Source organism: Chanodichthys erythropterus, chromosome 6 (assembly GCF_024489055.1).
Source record: "Chanodichthys erythropterus isolate Z2021 chromosome 6, ASM2448905v1, whole genome shotgun sequence".
Classification (NCBI taxonomy): domain Eukaryota; kingdom Metazoa; phylum Chordata; class Actinopteri; order Cypriniformes; family Xenocyprididae; genus Chanodichthys; species Chanodichthys erythropterus.
Genome location: NC_090226.1, coordinates 11,729,297 through 11,753,160, shown reverse-complemented (window position 1 = coordinate 11,753,160; position 23,864 = coordinate 11,729,297). Strand labels below are relative to the sequence as shown.

General features: G+C 35.7%; 2 protein-coding genes across 5 annotated transcripts in view; one reads left to right on the top strand and one right to left on the bottom strand.

Annotated features, from left to right (window-relative positions):
* Positions 1 to 1,057: 1,057 nt before the first annotated feature.
* Positions 1,058 to 23,864, bottom strand: part of ptpdc1a (protein tyrosine phosphatase domain containing 1a) — a 68,205-nt gene continuing 45,398 nt past the window's right edge. For 2 of the 4 annotated variants that reach the window (XM_067388042.1, XM_067388041.1), the window contains 9 exons: positions 11,768 to 11,866; positions 9,614 to 9,785; positions 8,421 to 8,501; positions 8,211 to 8,329; positions 5,452 to 5,589; positions 4,175 to 5,325; positions 3,860 to 4,045; positions 2,357 to 2,467; positions 1,058 to 2,230 (listed from right to left, as the gene is read on the bottom strand). In XM_067388042.1, coding sequence (XP_067244143.1) covers positions 2,096 to 2,230; positions 2,357 to 2,467; positions 3,860 to 4,045; positions 4,175 to 5,325; positions 5,452 to 5,589; positions 8,211 to 8,329; positions 8,421 to 8,501; positions 9,614 to 9,785; positions 11,768 to 11,858 — 2,184 coding nt within the window. In that variant the 5' untranslated portion in view covers positions 11,859 to 11,866 and the 3' untranslated portion in view covers positions 1,058 to 2,095. Of the gene's footprint in view, positions 2,231 to 2,356; positions 2,468 to 2,674; positions 2,754 to 3,859; positions 4,046 to 4,174; positions 5,326 to 5,451; positions 5,590 to 8,210; positions 8,330 to 8,420; positions 8,502 to 9,613; positions 9,786 to 11,767; positions 11,867 to 17,136; positions 17,282 to 23,864 lie in introns of those variants that run through there. The other 2 variants (XR_010895333.1, XM_067388039.1) reach the window with 2 other exon arrangements.
* Positions 17,374 to 22,868, top strand: barx1 (BARX homeobox 1). Its single transcript, XM_067388043.1, has 5 exons — positions 17,374 to 17,434; positions 20,143 to 20,786; positions 21,697 to 21,988; positions 22,126 to 22,210; positions 22,290 to 22,868. Exons 2-5 carry the CDS (start codon positions 20,585 to 20,587, stop codon positions 22,455 to 22,457), a joined length of 747 nt encoding a protein of 248 aa, XP_067244144.1. The 5' UTR covers positions 17,374 to 17,434; positions 20,143 to 20,584; the 3' UTR covers positions 22,458 to 22,868.

The window sequence follows — 23,864 nt, the reverse complement described above, 5'->3', positions numbered from 1 at the left end:
TACAAAATAGTGGATTACTCAGTAAATATACATCTGTGACATTTAATATTTTGGCTTTCATCATACTTATGTTTGTCTTTCTTTAGACAAAAAAAAAAAAAAAAAAAGGACTAAGTAAAAAGGTCTAAGTAAGTCTGCTGCACATGAGTTGTCTGAGAGAAAGTTCCACAACTTATAAGACCAAGACTATTCATCCATGTTTAGGTATAAACAGCATATTGGAGTTAAATGAACATGTTGGCACATACTTAGTAATTAGACTGATAAGGTAGTATGTAGAATCAATAATGTATACACATTTATATCTATAAGAGGATCTTAAAGTATTCTGAACATATTTTAAGTAGAGGCTTTACACCTAGTACTGTCGTGAGTGACCTACGTGCTATAGCAAATGCTTTAGTTTTAGTAGATGCTACAGTACGTACATCATCTCTGAAGACAAAGTGTTCTCAGCACAAACCTAAATTCAGATTTATCTTCATGTTTGGCATACCTTTCAATTAGAAAATAAAGCACCATTTATCACACTGTGCTGGATTTATGCATGGAAAATTACTTTCTGACCTAGCAGAACATGAGGCAGGGAAAAGGGCGCTCTTTTACGCAACTTGAGTTTGTTTGATGCACTTCTGGCAATAATTACAGCTGCAGGGCAGCTCCAGAGCAGCCTGAATGAAAAGATCCAGACACACAAGACAAGACAGAGTCTTATAAAAAGCATTCTGTATTTCAAACATGCCAAGTACTTCTAAAGCGTCATGTGTTATCTTGCCTTATTCAAAAGCTGGCATTGGTTACAAAGCAACACTTCAAAAACTTCAGTAGGAAACAAAACTATTAGAATTTTTATTTGCTGCATTAGCTGACCCAGACAACACCCGGTGTAATTGTAGTGGTGAGGGTTTCTTTCCTGACTAATGATTCAGAACACATAAAAATGAACGATTTATTTAATAGCGCAATAAAGAAGCTAAATGGAGGCAAAGTTGAATTAGTATGTTAATAAGACACTGTGCCAAAGATAACATTGAGATCTTTATTTTATAGACTTGAATGAAAATGTAATAAATAAAAAATATATAGTTCTTAGGTAAAATCCACAATAATCTGCCTTTAGGAATCAGACAAGAATTATCGGACTTACAATTCTTCCACATGAATGAATAAACATGTATTCTGCTGGCTACATGATATTTACTTAAAAAAGTACAAGTAACAAGACAATGATAGCATTTTAGATGACAAATGAGGTCAGTTTTAACACCACAGTGTTATCTAGTACTAAAACACCACATGACAAACACATTAGTACATATTCCTTTTGATTTTTTTTTTGTTCTAAGTTCATTAAAAGAAGCAGCATAGTTATAAATAATGCCACTAAAAGTTAAAGAGCATCCTGCAAAAGCCTGTCTACAGGGCAGTATTTTTCAAAAGTGTGATCAAGGCCATGCTGCGCCATTCATAATATAAACTGTTGCACTATGAATGAAAGCATTCAGTTGTCCTCTATTGTACCTTAAAAACAAACCTTTAAAATTGCAAAGGCAAAAATCAGCAAAATCTGGCAATTTGCTTCATTTAATAAAAGTATTAAAGACTGTGTCATAAAATGAGACATGTTGCACAGTGATATTATTTTGGTTTAGTCAATAATGAGGAACATCTAACATCTATCTATTCAAACAGTATGATATGACAAAACACATTTTCATGAGAATTCTCAGTTCGTTAGAGCCAAACAAAAATGTAAAAATAAATACATGACATACTTATTAATAAATAGTTCCCTCAGTTAGCTAATAAATATTGTGTACCAAAAAATAAACTATTAAGGAACAAAATTAGAAAAATAGCCTAACAAAACCTTGTGGCACATACATTTATGGCAGTAATTATTGTTCTCTCACAAATAAAATATGTTAAAATACATTATTTGAATGAGTAATCATGGCAAGGACACCACTGAAAACAGAAAGAAAAAAAAAACACTAAACCTGTTTGTTTGTGCCTGTGTTTGTTTCTTTTTTGTTCAAAATTACAGTGCAGACTCCAGATTTCAGTTTCCACATCCAGTGTCTCACCATCTTGATCAGGGTAAGCTGGTACAGTGGCAGGTCAGCTCAAGCTCTTCCATTGCTTTTGTCCTCATATCATTGAGGACGGGAATCATGACATCTTTCAGAGTCTTATAGATTAACTGCCCATGCTCTGAATCTGAGGAAATCTGGATTAGACAAAGATTAGATTCACATAATTAGAATAAACAAATCTAAAAAGTTCCACAAAAACACATTTTCACTTCAATTCCACCAGTAGTCTGTTGTGAAGTTATTTCGTGGCCATGACTTACCCAAGTAAATGCTTTGATTGTGCGTTCAAAAAAGGCATTCTCAACCTCCTCTGGTATTTTAAGCAAATGAGCAGCGCAATCAAGAATACACAGAAGAGTTTGTTTTTGTCCCTAAATAACAAAGACAAACAGATGTTTTAGAGTACACATAATCCATTTAGACAGTGAAAAAACAATCACATTTGTAATGAAATATGCTCTAAAGCACTGGTTCCCAATCAGGGGACTGGATCCCACTAGGGGGCCTCTGCAAACCTCCCAATAAGTCTTAAAATAATTAAAATTTAGTTATATTTAAACTAGGGGTATGGTTCTCACTTTGGGTGTGAGAGGTCCCAGGTTCAAATCCCGGACGAGCCCCCATTAATGTCACGACCCTTCTTTGGCTATTTAAGGTCTAGGGAGTAAGAAGGGGGACATTAGGACAGTCGTAACTATTGTAACCATTAAAACACTGGGAAAAGGTGAATAAGAGAAGCTGTGAGAACATCTTGGAAACTGTGAGAACGTCTTAAAGTTGCAATGAACACACATCGGATTATCAAAAAGAAAAAAAAGGAACTTGGTTCTGTGCATTGGCTGTTGATTGGATTTTGAGATGTGGGCATTGCATTCAAAAGTGGAGGCAGTTGAATGTGAATTTGCAGAGGTGGGGTTTAACCAAAGTCCCTTTCAAGGAAAGTCTGTTTACTTGGCAGACATATTTGCAACCCCTTAGGGCAGCTATTTAGGGCATCCAAGACAAAGTCCTATCTGTTTGAATGGGGGAATCGTGAAATCTCAAATTTCACAATTAAATAACATAATTCAAATCAGCAACAAAATCTGACATGAACTGTCCCATAAATGTTGTTACTTATGCTCAATTAACGTTAAAAAAGCTTATTTTTCAGGCTAGATGAGCCAATGTGCATGTGCAGTCCTAAGCCTGAGTCTCAGGGTTTCTATGGGAACCGGATCCTCTAACTGCAGCTGCAGTGACGCAATGACTTTATCAATCAGCGATTGGCTCTTTTACTTAGAAGGCGAGATGTATTCCGCCATATTGTGCATTGCAGTTTCTCCCATTCATCACTAACAGCAGTGAACCGTCTTTATATATCTACAGTCTTTGGGTTTAACTAAGTGGACTAAATGATTGGAGGTCTGTCGTTTTCACTGGAAGGTCCAGTTATGATATTTCGGTTAAACATTACGAAGTCGAAACATTAAAAAAAAAAGGAAACATGCATGGATGAATGGTTCACAATGAGATCTATAACATTAATTTACAAAATAGATAGGGTGAATTTTCATTTCATGATGAATTGAATTAAACTGCTAAAAAACATTAAAAATTAAGATGTATAACCATGTTTTTGAGTTTTTTATAACAACAAATGTACATCTGAGGTACATATCAGGAGGGGGCTTACGAATATTGTCTCGGACAAAGCAGGGGGCTTGGAGTCAAAAAGGTTGAGAAACACTGCTCTAAAGACATCTTTCCATGTAGCTTGGTACCTTGTCGAGTGAATTAAGAGCATCTTGGGGATTGAATCGGTTTCCAGCCAAAGTCTCCACATCCTCTTTTGTGATGATTGGCTCCTTTAGTTGCTCTAGCCAAGACCACATGAGTGTGGAGAGCACAACAGGATCTCTTTCGGTGCACAATCTCTCCCATGCACCTTCACGGGAGTTCAACTCTGTCTGAGGGGCAACGGCAAGTGCGAAAATGACTGAAAGTTACTGAATTGCATTATAGAATGACAGGATATGGATTTAAAGTTCTGAGAATCAATTCATCCAAAAATCTATGGAATAAAACAAAGCCCCTACCTGCCACGTTGAGACTGTGCTCCTGAGTTCCTCTCCATCAATGTCCATCGTGAGAGCTTTGGCCACAAACAGATGACGAGTCTCAGGTGAGAGTTCACTTTGAAGTGTTAAAATAGGAACATCTGTGAATTGTTGTGTGACATCAGAGGTTGTGTTTTCATTAGGGCTGAGGTGACTTTTGCCGCCTTGACGCGTCAAAAACACACTGTTGTCACTGGTCCTCCCTAGAAAGCCGTAAGACATGCTGCGCTTTGCCTCCTTCAGAGGTACCCGTTTTACGGAGACAGGAGAGCAGGAAACATTGCCTTCAACATTTTTGGATTGTACCAGGGAGCTACAGGAACCAGTTAAAGAGCCATGTTTGGGACTGTTGTTGACTTCAGATGTCAACAGGGATGGCAGAAGGTCAGGGGTTTGTGTGTCTAATCTGCTCTGCGACGAATAAAGTTCGGTAAAATTTAACCCAGATTTGCTGCCAAGAGCATTCTGGGGACTTTGTAATAACTGTACCCTTGGGTCCAGTTTGTGCAAGGCTGAGTCGCTATAGCTAAGACATTTTCTCAAGATGAGCTGAGACTTGTAGGTATTGTCTACCGTCGGCCATCTCCAAAGAACATCAAACTCCTGGTCGCTACAGAGTGGCCGGTCATGAGGTGGATCACTCTGTGTTCCTTTAAGAAGCAAGCCGGGTTGGTCAGGAGAGCGAGGTGAGGATATGGGAATCCCTTTCCCCCTCATCTCCTTCCCTAACTGCTGAAGGGCTTGCAGCGAGACCGTCTTCTCCACTTCCTCCGTGAGGTCTGGGATGTCCAACACCTCTTCTTCCACCGTTTTCCGGTTCTCTGCTATGTCCAGTAGTAGCCTGCAGACCAGGTGTATGATCTTTGGCATGTTCTTCATGTGTCGTGCTTCATAGCCGTGCAGCAGGTGCCGCTGTCGAGTCAGGTACTGAGACAACGTCACTGCGTGAGCTTTGGGCTCGGCACACGAGAATACACTCCGCAGTGGCACAAGGAACTGGGCGAACTCTCTCACACATAACAGTTGGCCACGAGTCTGGATGGAATTTGGACGTTTAGCTCTAACAAACAAAATGGCTTGATCTGCGCTCATCCGGGATGTGAATACTAAGAAGCACGCTATTAAGACACCTATGAGAAGACGAATGTGAATGAAGGGTAGTTAAGAATCAAATAATCAGTAAAATGGAAAACTACTAAATAATTATATTATATTAAATTATCGCTGTAAATATTCAAGAAAATCAAGAAACTGACCTGTTCTGCCAAGTCCAGCATGGCAGTGGACAGCAATTTTACCCTCTTGCATGGCAAATGACATCACCTTCACCATGTCAAGAATAGTAGTCAAGGATGCCACGCCATAGTCCTTCCAGCCAAAGTTGTAAAAATAAACTGGAAAAAGTTAAATGCAATTCTCATAAGATGAAACAAACTCGTGCAATTCAAGAAATTCAGTCCAGACCGAAAACATTTTTTATTATTTACTTTTAGCACAAAATGAATTTCTGGACTGGACTTTCATGGACTGAATTGCTTCAGTCACTTTTATGTCCCAGAGGTTGGTTTTTAGTAAAAGTAACATTTCAAGATATCTTTTCCCCCCTATTTTTTAAATAGCTTTATTTATAGATTGTTTACCCTTGACTAGAAAACTCTGACTTCTATAATAAACTATGTATATTCATCATACAATATGAATTAATAAATGTTAATGGGTTAGTTCACCCAAAAATGAAAATTATGTCATTTACTCACCCTCATGTCATTCTACACCCGTAAGTCCTTCGTTCATCTTCGGAACACAATTAAGATTTTTGATTAAAAAATAGGCCTCCATTGACAGCAAGTTATTTTACACTTTCAAACGCCCAGAAAGATACTAAAGATTTTCGAATCAGTGGTTCGGAACGTGTATCAATTTCGAAACATTTATGATGTAACAAAGCCTCATTTACTGAATCACATGACTTTCATGCTCCGAACCACTGATTCGAAAACAAAAGATTCATAAAGCAGTGTTTTGAAATCAGCAATCACTAGCTATTGTTGAATACAGTTGTTATTTTGTTTTTTTGGCGCACAAAAAGTATACTAGTCACTTCATAACATTAAGGTTGAACCACTGTAGTCATATGAACTGTTTTAAATATAACTTTAGGACATTTCTGGGCATTGAAAGTGTAAATGATCTTGCTGTGAATGCAGGCCTCACTGAGGCATCGGATTTTATCAAAAATATCTTAATTTGTGTTCCGAAGATGAATGAAGTAATTAATGACAGAATTTTCATTTTTGGGTGAACTAACCCTTTAAATCTTGACAATCAAAGAGTGAAATAAATTAAAATTGATCTCAATCAAGTTCAACATTTGTGCAAAATTTTAAAATGTGGCACAGTTGTGGTGTCATTTTCACCACACTGAACAATTATAAAAATGTTCAATGTAAAAAATAAAATGTTTTTTTTTTAAGTTAGTGTATTTGTTGACCAAAAAAACAACCAAGTTATAAAGAAAAAAATGTAACTAAAATATTATATTTTACATAAGAAGCATAAAATGTTAGCTATTTTATTTTTAAAATATTAAAAATGTAATCTTCATCAGTGTCATTTCCATCCTAGAATGCTATAACAAAACAAAAGTATAAAACATTATCTGTGATGTGGTGGAAATGGCACTGTGGTGGGATTTTTCATGAAAGATCAAGGGCCCTATAATACACCCGGTGCAATGTGACGCAAGGCGCAGCGCAAGTGTGTTTGCTAGTTTGCGTCCGGCGCCGTTCGCGTTTTCCCGTTCAGCGCCACGTCCTTAAATTAGTAAATGCATTTGCGCCAGTTAATGCGCCCATGGGCGTGCTGGTCTAAAAAAGAGGTGTGTTCCGGCGCATTGCTATATTAAGGAGCTGAAAATAGACTGCTCCATAGACCAACTCAAACCTGGTCTAAACTCTAAAGTCAATGTCGCAATATTTTTTTGTTAGAGCGCGTTGGTAGAAACTGCGCCTCTGGGCGCATCCACAGTGCGCGTTGACTTTGCTTATTACACACAGGGATGCGCATCACACAAACATGCCAAATATTAAAAACAACAGGATTACAGGGTAAAAGAATATTATTGTGTAGGCTACATAAATATAAAAATGTAATGATGAATAGTCATTGCGTGTATTAGAATTAGGCTACCTATTTTCAATTCAGCCTATTACTACTTTTAATGATGAACGAAATTGGCTAATTAATTGAAAAATCGTGCCAATACACACACATATATATTAACTGACTCATCGCCAACAAATTCCGCCATGTAAATAGCAATCCGCCACGGCGCGAGCGCATCTTGCTCTTAAAGGGAATGGGAGATGACACTCTGATTGGTTTATTGAACGTTACGCCCATTACTCATTAAAAGAATAGGGACAACCCATTTCAAAAAATGCGCCCGGCGCAGGGACTGTTTTTCCGTCGTTAAAATAGCAAAAGTGGATTTGGACACGCCCTGAGTGCACCTGCGCCATGCGCTTTACACTTTGCGTTTAGATCGTTAAAATAGGGCCCCAAATGTCCAGGGGGCCAAAATACCCCATAGTTGAAGAAACAATATTTTGTCTATGTCTATGTAAAACAAACATAAATTATCTAACACATGGAGGACCTCTCATCAGTGCTGACTCTTCCTAAATTTGAGAGAGGTTTTGTGCATGTTTGGACATGCTGTGCACTGTGGAAAATTGTGCCTTACATAGTTTCCCAGAAGGGGCTGTCTATAAGCACAGCAGCACTCTCAGGAGAGCTCGTTAAGGGCTGCCAATCCCTCTAAGCCTCAATACCTGAATGGAAGCTGAACAACTGCATGATCACCACGTTTAGAAAGCAAACATTGCTTAAAAGGTTCTTTAGCTTGTCAAACACATTGACAATTTAATGTGATAATACTGAGGATTTATATTGATTCCCCTGACTACTGATGGAGGAATAGGTGTATGTTTGTGTGCATGTGTGAGCTACTCACTCCCTGCCTCCATGAAAACCTCAGGGCGATAGGTGAAACTGCTCTCTGGCTCCAGAGTGCTGCCACAACTGGCGTGCTCCCCTGGACGCTGCAGGTTGATTACCGTCTTTAAGCCACACCTAGAAGGAATTAAGATTAAGCATCAGCAAAGTCATCCCTGGTGCATCTTGGGAATCACTTACTGGTAGCTTGCTGCTGAGTTCAACATACATATGAAACTGTTCGATGATGTTGAATTTTTCCATGATTTCAGTTGAAGGTCGTGCCATGGCTAACAGGTTATCAGTTATCCTGTGAACAGAGTAATTTGATATCAACAAAATATCTCACTGAATAACATTAATACAAATATTACAAAAAACTCAAAGGCTGTACTCATGGGGGGAAAAAAGAAAAATAAAATGTCCAAGATGGACAAGTAGTTTTACAGAGCCCCTCAGAGCAGGGACCTAGTGGTGGAAAAAGATGAGGTGGGAGGAAAAATAATAAGTCAACCCTTTTGTACTCTCTTGCCAATATTTTGCGCTCCCCAAACAATCACTCAGAAAACGCGTTCCCCTCAGAAACTTTGCGTTCGCTTAGAAAACCTTCACGTTCTCTCTCAAAAACCTTCGGGAGAACGCAAAAGCATAGCCAAATCATTTTTCCTCCTATCTCATTTTTTTTCTTCACCATGTCCCTTTAGGAGGTTCGTATAGTTTGAATAAAATAAAATAAAATAAAATAAAATAAAATAAAATAAAATAAAATAAAATAAAATAAAATAAAATAAAATAAAATAAAATAAAATAAAATAAAATAAAATATTTTTTATTAATTTATTTATTATTCAGAGGCAGAAGTGCAACATGCAGCAAAACGTTTTAGGGACCAAAGCACTGCATTATTGGCCTCTGTATACTAAACTGATGTGACCTTTTTTGCCTATATCTTGATGTGTGTGGATGTTCATTTTTCATTCTTCGATCTTTGAGCTGTTTTTTATGGAAGAGGATTAGGGCCAAGCAATAATAAAAAAATAAAACCATCTTGAGATTAAACTCATTAAATTACGAGAAAAAAACTTGTTGATAAGATAAGATAAGATAAGATAAGATAAGATAAGATAAGATAAGATAAGATAAGATAAGATAAGATAAGATAAGATAAGATAAGATAAGATAAGATAAGATAAGATAAGATGGACTGGCCATCTGTCGAATATAGACAGTTATGAGAATGGCTGGGGAAAAAAGCTCCAACTTAACCCTAACATTTTTGTTGCCTTCAACTAACAGTGTTTTTCATTGTGTAGGACTACCACAATGAATGGATGTGGACTCTGCTAAATATTTAATATGTTCACTTCAAACAACACACATTTACTCCATTTCTTCTGACAAGAGAGCAAGAAGACAGCTTACCAGGAGGAGTACAGTCCTTTGATGGCTTGCTCTTTGTCGCTCCAGCGAGAAGGGTTTTCGTATTTGCATGCTCGACCACCACATGCCATGGAGCACTGCATATGTCCTGGGATGACATGCCTCAAAGTCTCGCCCACCTTGGTGTACTTTGCAGTCGGTACTCTGACATTTACTGAAGAGACAGATAAAGAAAAATTAGGATTCAGAATTTAGAATGTAGCTTTAACTGAAATGTATGTAGCTTTAGCTTTAATTGAAAAATTACATCCACAGCCTGTGATGTCAATCTGCGCCTCAGACATGCTAAGTGCCACAATAACCCTCTGTGAAGAGGAAGTCAGAACTTCCACAGCTGAGCTACGCCTCTTCCTTAGGATCTTCAGCAAGATCTCTGAAGCAGAGTGCCGACGCATCTTTCAAAAACCCATGAAGATCTTGTCTACCAGGGAAGAGCAAGTCCGTCTCTGCATGTCTCTTGTCTAACGCACCGACGACACTACATTTAGCACAGCGTGAACAAACTAAGCGTTGACCCCAGAGCAGTGAATCATCGCTAAACAATCACCTAGCTGCACAAAAGGTGCATAAGAGACCAATACAATCCAACCGGTTTAGTTGCACTTCAAGGGGATCTCCATGGTGACCAAGTCCGAAGTCAGTGGGAGGCTGTGCAGAAGCTTGTGTGTTTTGTCTCAGGTGGATGAGAAACAGGATGATGTGTTTTATGGAAATGATAAAGACAGCTCTGGTTGTGTAACCGTGCATGCATTTCAACAAAATGGGGCTGAAATTACACCTTTTCAACTAATGCATTCCATCTGCAGCAGTGAATACAAAGACTTTATGTAACTCAGAGCACAAAAACGGAATACTACATAAAAGAAAAGTAGTTTCATCATACGTCAGTCTCCTCTGCATTTGAAAAGGCTTATGAAATAATGGAAATGAGTTTGAAGTTCTTGTTAGCATGGCCATTAGAGTGCCCTTTCTCACCTAAACCACTTGAATTCAGAAAGATTAAAAGGAGATGCATTATCTCTGTATTTAAAGGAGTCCATCAAGATTGAATGAGTCATGAAAAATAAGACTTTATGATGTCTGCACCAGTCTATATATGTTAATGTAGCCATTTTGTTACCCGTTACTACCCTTCATGGCAAAAAAAATATTTTTGTACTCTGCCATTCAAAGGTTTGGGGTCGGTACATTTTTAATGTATTTGAAAAAAGTCTCTTATACTCACAAAGGCTGTATTTATTTGATCAAAAATGCAGTAAAAACTGTTAAAATTATTGTTAAAAGCTAAAATAACTGTTTCTATTATAATATATTTTAAAATGTAATTTATTTTTGTGATGACAAAGCTGAATTTTCAGCATCATTACTCCAGTCTTCATTGTCACATGATCCTTCAGAAATTATTCAGATTAATATGCTGATTTGATGCTCAAGAATCTTTATCAATAAATCATTAACATTATCTTGTCAAAAACAGTTGTGCCACTTAATATTTTCGTGGAAAACATGACATTTTTTCAGGATTCTTTATTGAACTTTATTGAAAGTAAAAAAATAAATTAAAAAAAAAGCATTTATTTGAAATAAAAATCTTTTGTAACACTATAAATGTCTTTACTATCACTTTTGAATCATTTAATGTGACCTTGCTAAATAAAAATATTAATTTCTTTAAAATATATATATTCTTGAACAGTATAACCAAAACAATTAATCCACAAAAATTACAATTTCAATGGTGCATTATAATATAATACAGTATAAACAAGATCTAGTGCTCTTATTTTTGATGTCTTAAAATAAAATAGAATAAATTTAAATGAAAATCCCATTTATTGTACATGCTGTATATAACTAAAATGTTATTGTACTTAATTACAATGCAAATATTTTCCTTATGATCTGTTTTTTTTCCTTATGATCAGTAATAATACATTCTTGAATAACATGTAAAAATTATATTATAATATACATCAAACTTTTCTTTCTGTAACAAATATAAACAAAAGACTTAAACATTTTTGTTTGTTCAGTTCTTGCATATCAGAATCACATCTTATTTGTTTTCAATTAAAAACTGCGCATTAATCGTTTAAAATATCTCCCAGTCACAGGTACAGAAAATAGCAGTAATACCTGGCTCCATGTCAGTGTTGAACTCTCTGCTGTTAGCTGAACTGCCGGTGGTGTAGGGCAGGTCACTCAACAAACTGACGCCTGCTGCCATGGCAGACACTGAAAGGTGGGAGCAAACATGGTGTCAAAGCCTCAGACACAAAACAATGGCAGAGTAAAGACACAACATAAATGAGGAAGTTGTAAGGCTGGTTGCCTGGGAGTTTTCCCTCCTGGGAGGAAATTTTACAAAGTGTGATGTTGTGTCACACGCTGGATCGATCTAGTGTCACTGCAAGTGGCATATATAATGAGCAAGGAATTTACAAGCTCTTCTATAGGAACAGAGTGTCAAATAAATAACTTTATACATTTAAAGAAGCCCTTGACTCTTGAGGAAACAAATAAACCCTGTTGTTGTTTTGACATTCAGACTAATCAAATCATTACGATTTTCACAGGAATCAACCTTGTAAATTATTGGGAGGTCTACAGATTTCCAATCTCTTGTTGATGTGTATATATTGTGAGGGATTTTTCACCTATACTATACTAGCATGAAGCTATGGAAACTTCATTGTGTCAGTTTAACCCTACAGTGACCACTGCATATCATGTGTCTGACGGCTGACTACTCACATTACCATTGTGTCTGTAATAGCCATTACTTTAATCACAGGTAAGAGTTGCAATGACTGTAACTATCCTGCTCAAAAACAAGCCATTACTACCGGATTTTCATATTACCACATTTTAATATTTTGCATGCTAAATTATTTTGGTTTGACAAAGGCAAAATACTGTTATTGTAAAAAAAAAAAAAGGGTTACAGGGTTAACTCAGTGCTTTCAAACTACATTTCTGACTTTTTTTCAGTTAAAATTTGGTTTAAATGCATAAAAATATACCATATTACCTCTCCTGTGCATATACTCACTTTAGCTTTTCAAAAAACATTAGTTATTTGTAAAATATCATGTGGTGCGACCGTCCGTCCGGTCTTTGAAATTACTCTAAATTTATTCAAATTAATTTTCTGCACTATTTGGCATGATTTCCAAGTGTTTTGTAATCCTGTACAAAACTGCAAAGCATTTGTATTTATATTTCCATCATAATATACAAACAAACTTTGTCCGATGATGTCCATTTTATGAAAAATCATGTAGTGCGACCATCAAAAAATGACCACTTTGGGACTTTCATGTTAAAACTGATTCAAAAACATGAAGTTGCATCATATACCAATTTGTGAAGGACCCATGGAAGCAGCGAACGGTCTTGAATTTGGAAAAAATTTACCTTTTTAACAGGTATGTAGTTCCCACATTTGGATATCATGTATGACCCCCCCAAAAAAAACAATGAATATTGAGTTATTTCTGCAAATATATACTTTTGCTACAAATCTCATAGTGACCTTTTGTGGGAAGCTAGCTTGTTTTGTTTAGGTGGCCAATTTTGTGCCTGTAATTTTGACTGAGTTTGAAAATATCATATGGTGCGACCAAATATCATGTGGTGCGACCACTGCTTTGTGTTTTGTCCTAGATTGGCAGTTTTTGTGCTTTTATATTCAATTGATGATTCATACATAAAATACTTTATTTTAGTATCATTTGGAATAGATTTGTATGCAATTTGGGTCATTTTATAAAAAATATTTCAAACATTTTATGTTTGTATTATACAATATGAGAAAAATGTAAAACAAAATTGTTTAGAGCATGCAATTTCAGTTTGGTAATTATGCATTTATTAGTCATTTATTTATAACTATTTCAATCTATTTTACAAGATGCCATTGCCAAGAAAAAAAAGGCTGGCCATAAAACCGCTGGCATGTTAATTCTGACCCTGCAGCAAGAATGGAGTTACACCTTCCTAGGAGAAGAGTGAAATGTTATTAATTTAAAATATCTGTTTACTATGTGACTAAAGAGAATAGTAATCTGAAATTTATTCCTGTGATCAAAGCTGAATTTTCAGCGTCATTACTCCAGTCTTCAGAAATCATTCTAATATGCTGATATGCTGCTCAAAAAACATTTCTGACTATTATCTATGTTGTGGAAACTGTGATATATATTATTTGCTAGGACTCTTTGATGAATAGAACAAAAAGCAGTTCAAAACAACAGCATTTATTTGAAAGAGAATCTTTTGTAAAATTATAAATGTCTTTACTGTCACTTTTGATTAGTTTAAGCCTAATATGTCTTTGATGAATTAAAGAATTAATTAATTTCAACTTCAATGAAAGTCAACTTAAATGAAATGGCGCACTTATGTTTTTTAATATATATTTTTTTTATATATATAAAATTTGTGTTCATGAAAATTCTGTGAAATTTTAATAAAATCTGGTTTAAATCTATTTTTTTGTATAAAATCTCTTTAAATAGATTTTTAATGAAATTTAAGGCCTTCATGTCATTTGGAGCGACCACTCATCATGTGGTGCGACCAATAATAACAATAACTGGATTAAAATAAAAATAAAATAGCTAATTTCTGTGACTGAAATATGAATCAGATAAAAGATTAAAAAAAAACACTAAAATCACTTAATTTAAAATTTTAATATGAATTTATGTGTACACAACATTCTTAATGTTTGAACAATTGCAATAGATATTATTTTTTGTATTTTAAAATTGGCCTGTCGAAAATCCTAATACGTCATTGACCCATATATACCCATATATGAGACCTTCAAATGATCTTGTCTTCAGTGATTTTTGTCTTAACAAACGTTTCTCTCAGGTTTATTCATCTTTAAGAATAATCGAAAGTGGGGAACAATAGTGCAGCTTTAAGTAATGAAGTACTGCCTATTTGCGTTGGGTTTGTGTAACGATCTTTGGCACATTCAGGATGATGTTAGCAGACATTGGATACACCATGATTAATTCACAGCGTAAAATGAGAAGACACATGACAGTAGAGTGGCATTGCATTGACTCATTTGCATTGTAACGTACGCTTCTCCTTACACACTGATCCGACAGAGACAAAGTGAAACCCCACTTGAGCCGTCCAAAAACTCAACCTGACACTAGTCAATCAGTGTGTGCTATTCATCTGATTAGGAATGGATTTTTCCTAATCCGATCAACACATGATAGAAAAGACAGAGACTTATCTCATGTGCTTGTCTTGAGTATTATATTTTAATATAGATTTGGAGATCATCTTGGTTCTTAAATTCATTCCTTATAATGTATTTTAATAATTAATATGCTTGCAAACAATTTTCCAGCTGTAACCCTTACAAAAGCAGTTGGAGTCTGAGCTTGAGTGAATCCTTGAACGCTGCCCACTGAATTAAATCAAAGGGCGGCGATCACTTTCATCTAAACTTTGAACTGATTTTTCAAAGCATTTTCAAAACAGAGTTACCAAAGGAGTGCACACATACTTTATATCAGATTAGTGTTATTACTAAATTTGCACAATGAGTTTATGTAAATGCATTCATTCTTAACCAGACTGGTTTCTGTTAACTTAATACAGCTACTATTTTGATGACTGCATTGATAAAATTAGAATTGTTTATGTAATAAACCATAAAATAATCATTTAGAGTTAAAGACTGTGTTACTTTGGAAATGTAATAGGTTAGATTACAAGTTACCCTATTTAAAATGTAATAAGTAGTGTAACTTTTTTCAATTACTTTAATAAAGTAATGTAACGGATTACATTTGATTACTTTACTAAATTTCAAACTAAAGTTTTCAACTGTTAATCATTTTCAAACATTTAAACCAGGCAGGGTTACAGTAGTACAGATTTCTGGATGAAATTATTTGTAAATTTCCAGCAATGGAACACATTTTTATCACTCGCCATGGTGGCAACTCTCAGACATGTTGTAGCCTAAAATTTTCAGGGGCAATGTTGATTGATGTAATTGGCAGACGTGATGCTCTGCAAAGTCAAACAAGAGAGCCAATTAAAAGCATCAGAATGACATTGCTTTACTAAACAGCCTTTAAATGGCAAGAGGCATCACACACATCAAAAACAGGCAAAGCCCCATTTGTAATAGTTAACATTTTCTTAAATAACTGTAATTTAATTACACATTTTTTCTCAGTAACAGATTAGTTACATTTATTTTGTAATTAAATTATGTAGCGCCGTTTCACGTAACTAGTTACTCCCCAACATTGATTGTGACATTAAATTGTATCAGCTCTAGTCACTACACCATAGCCTACTTTCAGCATACTGTAAAAAAAAAAACAGCTTAAATGTCATAGTCTAAGTGGATGTGTTTAGTTAAGGTTACTTTGCTTTTCAGATATGACCACAGAGCTTGAGTATAAGTCTCAGCCAATCATAGCAATCACTGAACCATTTAGAGAAATCATGATGTTGTTGCTGGCTCAATGTCTGACCCTTCACATGCCCTCTTTTTTTTTTTTTTTTTTTAGAAACCACCAAGTGCATGTCACTAAATTTACTTCAGCTACTGCAACTATCTATGCAGAGATCTATTATGGGAAACATTTGTTGAGGAGTCAAGTTTATTTACATCCACGTAAGACATCCAAACTAAACTGCACCATGAATTCCGGCCCAAGTTCAAGAGGAGAAACTTGTTTTTGTTATGTAATCTTTGTACTGCATCCCTGATTACTGAGCAATCAGCAAAGTACACTTTAAACACAACATCTGAAAATAAATACATATAATAAATTATTATTATTAATTATATGTTGTGCAAAGTGTATAAGAATGCAATGTTGCTTTGGTAAATAACGAAATAAAAGAATTAAATACATAGCCAACATACAAATAAAACACTAAATTAACACATGCAACCAATGAGCTTGGACAGACACTACAGTAAAAACACATGAGAGTACATGAAAACAATATAAGACCAAATCTGTCTCTCTTCTGCACACTGGACAATAAAGTCATCCTCTACATTGTTATTAAAAGAAAACTTAAAATCTATAACAGCATGCTTTCAAAAAAAAAAAAAAAAAAAAAAAAAAAACTGAACATAAGATAATAACACAAATTTCCAGATTCTCATCTGTGTGAACTTTCTGCTTTCGTCCCAGAAATTAAAGTCGAACATTAATTATTGGCAATAACATGCATTACAGCTCACAAAAAGCACAATGCAGCTTGTTTTCTCTTTTGCTCTGTACATCTAGCGTTGCTGTATGAGGATTATTATACAGTTATATGCTCTGTATCAGTGAAAACCGACACAAAATCGCACAATAACAAGAGTTTAGATCACTAAATGAACTAACAGACTGTATGGTTAATCTCTTGCGGTGCTTCTCTCAGCTAGCTAACCTTTAATGCTATTGCGCTAAAAGCAAAGGCTAACATTAGGGCTCGTGTGACCTATTGGTACATACCTCGTCCCTGGAACCGGATTTTGTTAGCTCAGACCATTGTTTCCACTGGGGTCATTGTGAAATACAAACGCATGAATCAACTATACACAGTGTCGAGTGCATTTGTATCAGTTTCGCTGCTCAAAGGGATGTTACATTGTAACAGGTTGGAGGAAACGGATAAGGCTTGGCATTGGTCGATCCGTGGTCATGTGATCAAATGAGGGCTATAAAGTAGGGATGAAGGGCGGCGAGCGCATGTGAGGAAATGGGACAAACACTCGAAGAACAGCACATTTGGACCCTGGCTGATTTTCATGTAAAGTGTTATTGACTTTTCTTAAGGGTGTACTTGATCTACTTGAACTAATGAACTGAAGTACTTATAAAAAGGTATCACTGCCATTTATGAAATCAAAAACAAGGAAGTCACGCAAGCAAACATTAGGCTATAAAACTCCCATTTTATTTTAACAAAGACGTCTACAATATAATATACAATAATTTCCAAATGCATCTATTTAGCATTTTTCTCATTTAATATCGTTACTATAAATTAAAAGAACAAATTGTGTACAAATTTTAACTGGGAAAAAAAAAACACGAGAATGTTTTAGTATTTGTTAATAGTTGCTTTAATGTCACCCGAGCTTATTTGGAAGATTACAGTTACATTTATGTTGTAATTAAATTACGTAACGCCGTTACATGTAACTAGTTAAGTTAGGACCATGACCATGTTATCCCACATGATTTGAGAATGATCCAAAGATCATCTTGTGCCTCAATGCAAACAAGAACGTCTGACCGCTTGTAAAAGGAGTTCACATGCACGATTCCACAAATTTGTTTATAGAATGGTGGCCATGTTTAAAACATTTTTAAAATTCTACAATGTTATGGGCTTTTTCAAGTTTAAATTAAACTAGGAATACCAGATTTTCAGTGTAAACATTTGAACTGCATATGCATATAATATAATACAAGGCATGCCTGATCAATTTAGATGCATGTTTATGATGCTCTAGAGTGGCCATGGGCGTCTTGTAAGAAGCTTGTTGGCGCACGTGGTTAAGCACATAATAGATTAACACAATAAGCCTTTTGCTGAAGTGGTCCAACTTCCCACAATACTACATATAGCTACTAAACCCACTCGATGCAATCTGGCATTCATATGATGTCGCCTAGTGGTTGAAATACAGAAGTGCTCCGACCAGAAGTGCTCGTTCATGCTTTAGACTTAATATGTGGAATATTATTTTAAGTGAGAGGGGGCTGAACGAGTGTGATTCTTTCTTTCTTTCTTTCTCTTTCTTTCTTTCTTTCTTTCTTTCTTTCTTTCTTTCTTTCTTTCTTTCTTTCTTTCTTTCTTTCTTTCTTTCTTTCTTTCTTTCTTTCTTTCTTTCTTTCTTTCTTTCTTTCGAAATATGCAATATTTAAGAAATAATAATAATTATACACTAAAAGTAGCCTAACTAATACTAATAGGATAAATTACTGTATATATATCCAGTTATATTTGTGTCATAAAGTCACAAGATTTATAAAAGTAATATAATTACGCATGGACGAAGAAAAACAGAGTATATGATGATGACGCATGCTTCTAGCTTTGGCATGACGAAAATCGACGCTCTATACGATTATTAACAGAGTGGAGAAGGAAGAAACATCCTTTCTGTTTAAATACTGTAAACATGAGGAACAATTTAGTGGTTTATTCTGCCCGATGGAGTGACAGCGCTTCACCACTGACCAGTGTCACATTTTACAATGTAATATGTTGAAATATTTATGAAATGTTCAATATGAAGCAGAATGCTATGAATACAGAAAATAAACAAAAGCAATTTCCTTGAGTCTGATGCGTAATAATAATATTGTATAATGTCTATTATATTGAATACATATTCTATAGAGTACAAACAGTATTTGGAAACACTTTACTGTCATTGTTACAAATGTTACATGTAGTTACTATAGTAATAACAGTAAATTATGCATAGTTACATGCAACTAACCCTAAACCAAACCCTAATCTTACCCATATAGTTACTTAATATTAATCAGAACTTAAATGTATAATTACACTGTAACAAAGACACCTTAAAATAAAGTGTAACCCAGTATTTTTATTGTTACACTGGGAGTGTTTTCAGAAGAAAATTTGCAACTTGTCCTCTATATTCAAATTAATTTAACTGAATTTCCTGACGATGGTGAATAACCTATGTATGATTCGTCATTGTAACAGGAATGGCATTGTTTTATTCATCAAAATGATAACACGAGGGCAAAAGCAACGTTTTCTGTTTTTCTATTAGCTACAACATCACAAGTAAAAGGAAAAACTGTGTGCCAAGTATGCAATTTAAAAGGCGAGTTAGTGTTTATTTGAACAACATATTTTATATATGATTTTGGAGCCCAAACCTTTACAATATTTTTCTGTTCCTCCAATTCTCGAGGACGCAGTTTCTTCGGTTGGTTATATCTATTAATAACCATCGGAATTTAAAGATCTGATATTAAAAAGGCGATGTTGTGTCATTTTTTATGATAAGCTCAAATATCCTTATTTCGAGAGGACCTATTCCGTTTTATTTTTCGCAAGACTTTCGTTTATTTTGTTACAACAAGGTTAAGTTTAACATCATTTAATTGTATAACCTATTTGTTTATTACGCTGATAAGACACCAACGTTGGTGAAAGATATGTGACTAATCTGATATATGGGTCAAGAATAAAGATGTTCGAGATTATAAAAAGCAGAAATCTTGTAAAAAAAAAAAAACAAATAAAAATAATAAAAACATGTATACCTATACGTAAAAGAACTATAAGACTCGGGAATGGAAATAAATCATAGAAGAATTCATTTTTGTATGAATTTCTTTTTCATGTATTTTGGATAAAGTAATAGACCCTGCCAAATGAAACTTATTCAAATGATCGAAGACATTTAAAAAGTAGTCACACGACAAGTTCAATGTTTTGACTATGTGTTTTCCCTTTATTTACAGTGAGTGCCCAAGCATGCTGAGGAGGAGGAGGTGTGGCATTGTGCTAGACCTCCTTAAACTCAGATGTCTATGTTCCTGATTCAGAGCTCGGTTGGTGCGCTAAGAACAGAAACAGGCTGCCCTCACTGGGCGGATCAGACTTCTCACTCCAGCTGCGTGGACGGGACCACACATTTCGGAACTCCCCGAAAGAAAAGAAATCAATTTCGCTCGTATTTTGAGCATTCAAAGAGCGTGAATCAGTCAAAGTCTTCTCCGCGTATTTCAAAAGCGCACCACAAACGCGAGGATGTTTTTTTTAGATGATCGGCGCATCTAAAAATCTGAATGGACGTTTGTGCATCGGTGCTTCACAAGGACATCTGAATCCTCAATGTGACCTCAAGGTTTCTACAGGCTACCAGGAGGTTCGGAGAACATCTGCTACATTTAAACTATAATAATGCAACATCCTTTGGAGATTGGGGCGCACTACTACCCCCCGGATGTCCATCCAGACCAAAGGTCTCACAGGTACAGGAGTTTCATGATTGAAGAGATTCTTACAGACCATCCGGATCACAAGGTACCAAGTCCCACCGGAGACCTTTTAAAGTTTGGAGTACATGCCCTTTTGTCAGCCAGACCATACCACAACCACTTAGGTAAGAACCGTGACCTTTCAGTCAGACAATATTTTAAGATCCGGCGTGGGCAATCATTTAATATTAACCTTCTCTTAATACAGGGCATTCAAATTGCAGAACCTCTCTATTTGCCTACTCGGAGAGAAAAGACTTCATATTGTCTCTGCAGACCAATACAAAGCAAATCAGATATTTCAGACCGAATTATATGCAACGCAGTGGACCGAGCAGTTCAGGCCCAGTGCATGCAATGCGCGCTTTCTTTTTTGTTGAAAAACTCTTACTAACCACTGAAGAAGAAAAAAAAAAAAAAATCACTAAAATAGAACGTTTTTTTATTTATTTGCCACCTTAAACAGTGAAGTAAAATAAAAGTGGTGCCAAAGTTATAACATGCATTGATAAATTCACTGCACTTTGAATTTAATTACACAAATTGAGTAGAAACGACAAAGGTTACTGAGACAAATTAAATGGTTGGAAATAAAGATGTTTTTGTAATAAAAACATTTTTACAGTGATGCAACATGCAGCTAATTTCGAGGTTGACGCTGAAATATTCATAAGACTGTCAATTTTTAAAAGATTCCATCCCTTATGGCTGGAAAGATTTAAGCAGAAATTAACTCATTTAAATAAATATTTGTCTGTTTTGAAGCCTTTGAAACTGTTAATCAAGATTTCTACATAAATATCCTTATGAATTCAAAAGCGTACAGTTCAATTATCAGCTAAATCGATCAGGGAAAAATATAGCCTATATATAATGTCATTTATATAGACTGTATTATTTTATAGACATAGGCTATAAATCTGCACACAATATCCACTTTCACCTTTATGTATCCATCCAAACTTGACATGAAAATGCCAGAAAGTTTTAGTTCAGACCAAATGGTCATGGCTAACACATTTGTTTTATTTCCAGTCCTTAAAGCAGACCAGACCAGTATCCTGAAGTTTCCAGTTTCTCCTCTGTCCTGCTCACTCGGGGCGCCGCTGGGCTCTGCGCTTCTGTCCGGAGCTGCGGGACTGCAGGTGGGCTCTTCATCCCACCATCTCCCGCTGGACCTCCATCTTCGGGGTAAACTCGATCCTGGAGGTGATGCCGTGAGCAAGACTAAGAAAGGAAGGAGAAGTAGGACTGTGTTTACCGAACTACAGCTGATGGGCTTGGAAAAACGATTTGAGAAACAAAAATATCTCTCAACTCCTGACAGGTAAACACGCTTTAAATGCCAATTATTTTACGTATTTAAAACAAGGTCAATATTTTCCCACAACTGTATTAATTTTGTTGCGTACATGCAAAGCACATTTGGTCTGAGAAGTTGCTTAGTCGTCATCTCTTTTACAGAATAGACCTGGCAGAGTCTTTAGGCCTGAGTCAGCTTCAAGTCAAAACATGGTATCAAAACAGAAGAATGAAATGGAAAAAAATCGTAAGTTCTAATAATAGCTCTACAAATTATGTCATACCTGTGGAAATTTAAGCTGATGTGTATCGTTGTTGCTTTGAAGGTGTTGCAAGGAGGAGGACTAGAATCTCCAACCAAACCCAAGGGCCGTCCAAAAAAGAACTCCATCCCCAGCAGTGAGCAGCTGTCCGAGCAGGAGAGGACGCGAGAAGCGGACCGCTTATCCGACGGCGGAGCTTCTTCACTTTCTGATGCAAACCAAGAGGAATAAACGAGAACATCCCGATCCGTGCGAATACGTTTGTCTCCAGGACGCAGTCGGGCCTATAATCGGGCTCTTTGGATCATTGCGCACCGATGCCTTTATGATGGCACTTACAGAGACCTAACCACTTGGCCTGATTTTATACTATGTTTTGTCTGTTTGTTTGATTACGCCAACTTTTGCGGGCCTCGTAAAGTCATAGTGAACTTTTTTCCAGGGACCGGAACGGTGGTTAGTAGTGAATGGCCTTTCTCTCAGCATTGAAGGCTGTCATGGACTTTTTTTAAATCAGCATATATTGTGCTTTTTATGCTTTTCATTGGTATTTCAAAAATATTCAAAAAAATTAAAATGACAATTTTCCGAAGACAGTTTGACGTTGTGGCAATGTGACGTTCTTTCTTAAATATGGAACCACAAAAGATGGCAGCATGAAAGTCAATAATAACAAAAACAACAACAATAATAATAAATGTAAAAATCCTCGTTGCTGTTTTTCGTTTCATGTTGTGTCAAATTCTTCCTCCATATCTCTGAGGCACATCGAATGCGGGCTGTGTAATTTTATGCGGAATTGTTTACGGCCTAACTGAGCGCCATCACACCGCGCATTAAACTTCTTTTGGCGTGTTTACGCAGTAAAAGTAAATATGTGGTAACACAATATTTTCGAAGTGAGGTTATTTATTTTCACAGAAAGATCCTTTTAATCAAAGACACTGGCTGTGGTGCCAAGAAGAAGTGTCTGAAGTAAGCGATTTGCAGTGTGATGAATGTGTAGGCCTGTTCATTTTGAACCACAGTATTTGCAAAATGCTAAAATGATCTTATTCTGCTGATAACTTTGGAATTTGTCTATTCCACTCGAATCTCTTAAAGTAACACATTTTTTTTTACCGCCCAGGACCTTGATCTTGAAATAACCAGTAACACTTTTGTAATTAATTTTACTAATAAAATCAAAACCTAATGTTGACTAGCTGCAAAACTAAAGACATGAAATGATTGATAATTTGGGAAACTGTAGTCGGGTCTAACAAAACTCTCAGATTAAAGTCTTGAAGATTCAATTAAATATTTTATTATAAATACATTTTTATTTAAAAAACAAAACAATACATTTTTGTACCCAAAGAAATACGGAATAATATTATATATATAGGCTAATATTATTATATATATAGGCTATTTTGTCCAAAAGAGGGGCGGGGGGTGAAGTGATGCATTAGCAAGTAAAATACATAAGGTTGTTATTTGTTTCTCTGTCAGTAGTCTAAAATATATAGCCTAAACCATAAACTATACGATACATTTCTGTCGTTTTTATTCTAGAGGACACATATTTTTTATCAAAAACACACTCATCTCGTTATTTTAACATATCATTGCTGAAAGTAACGGGACAATGAACAA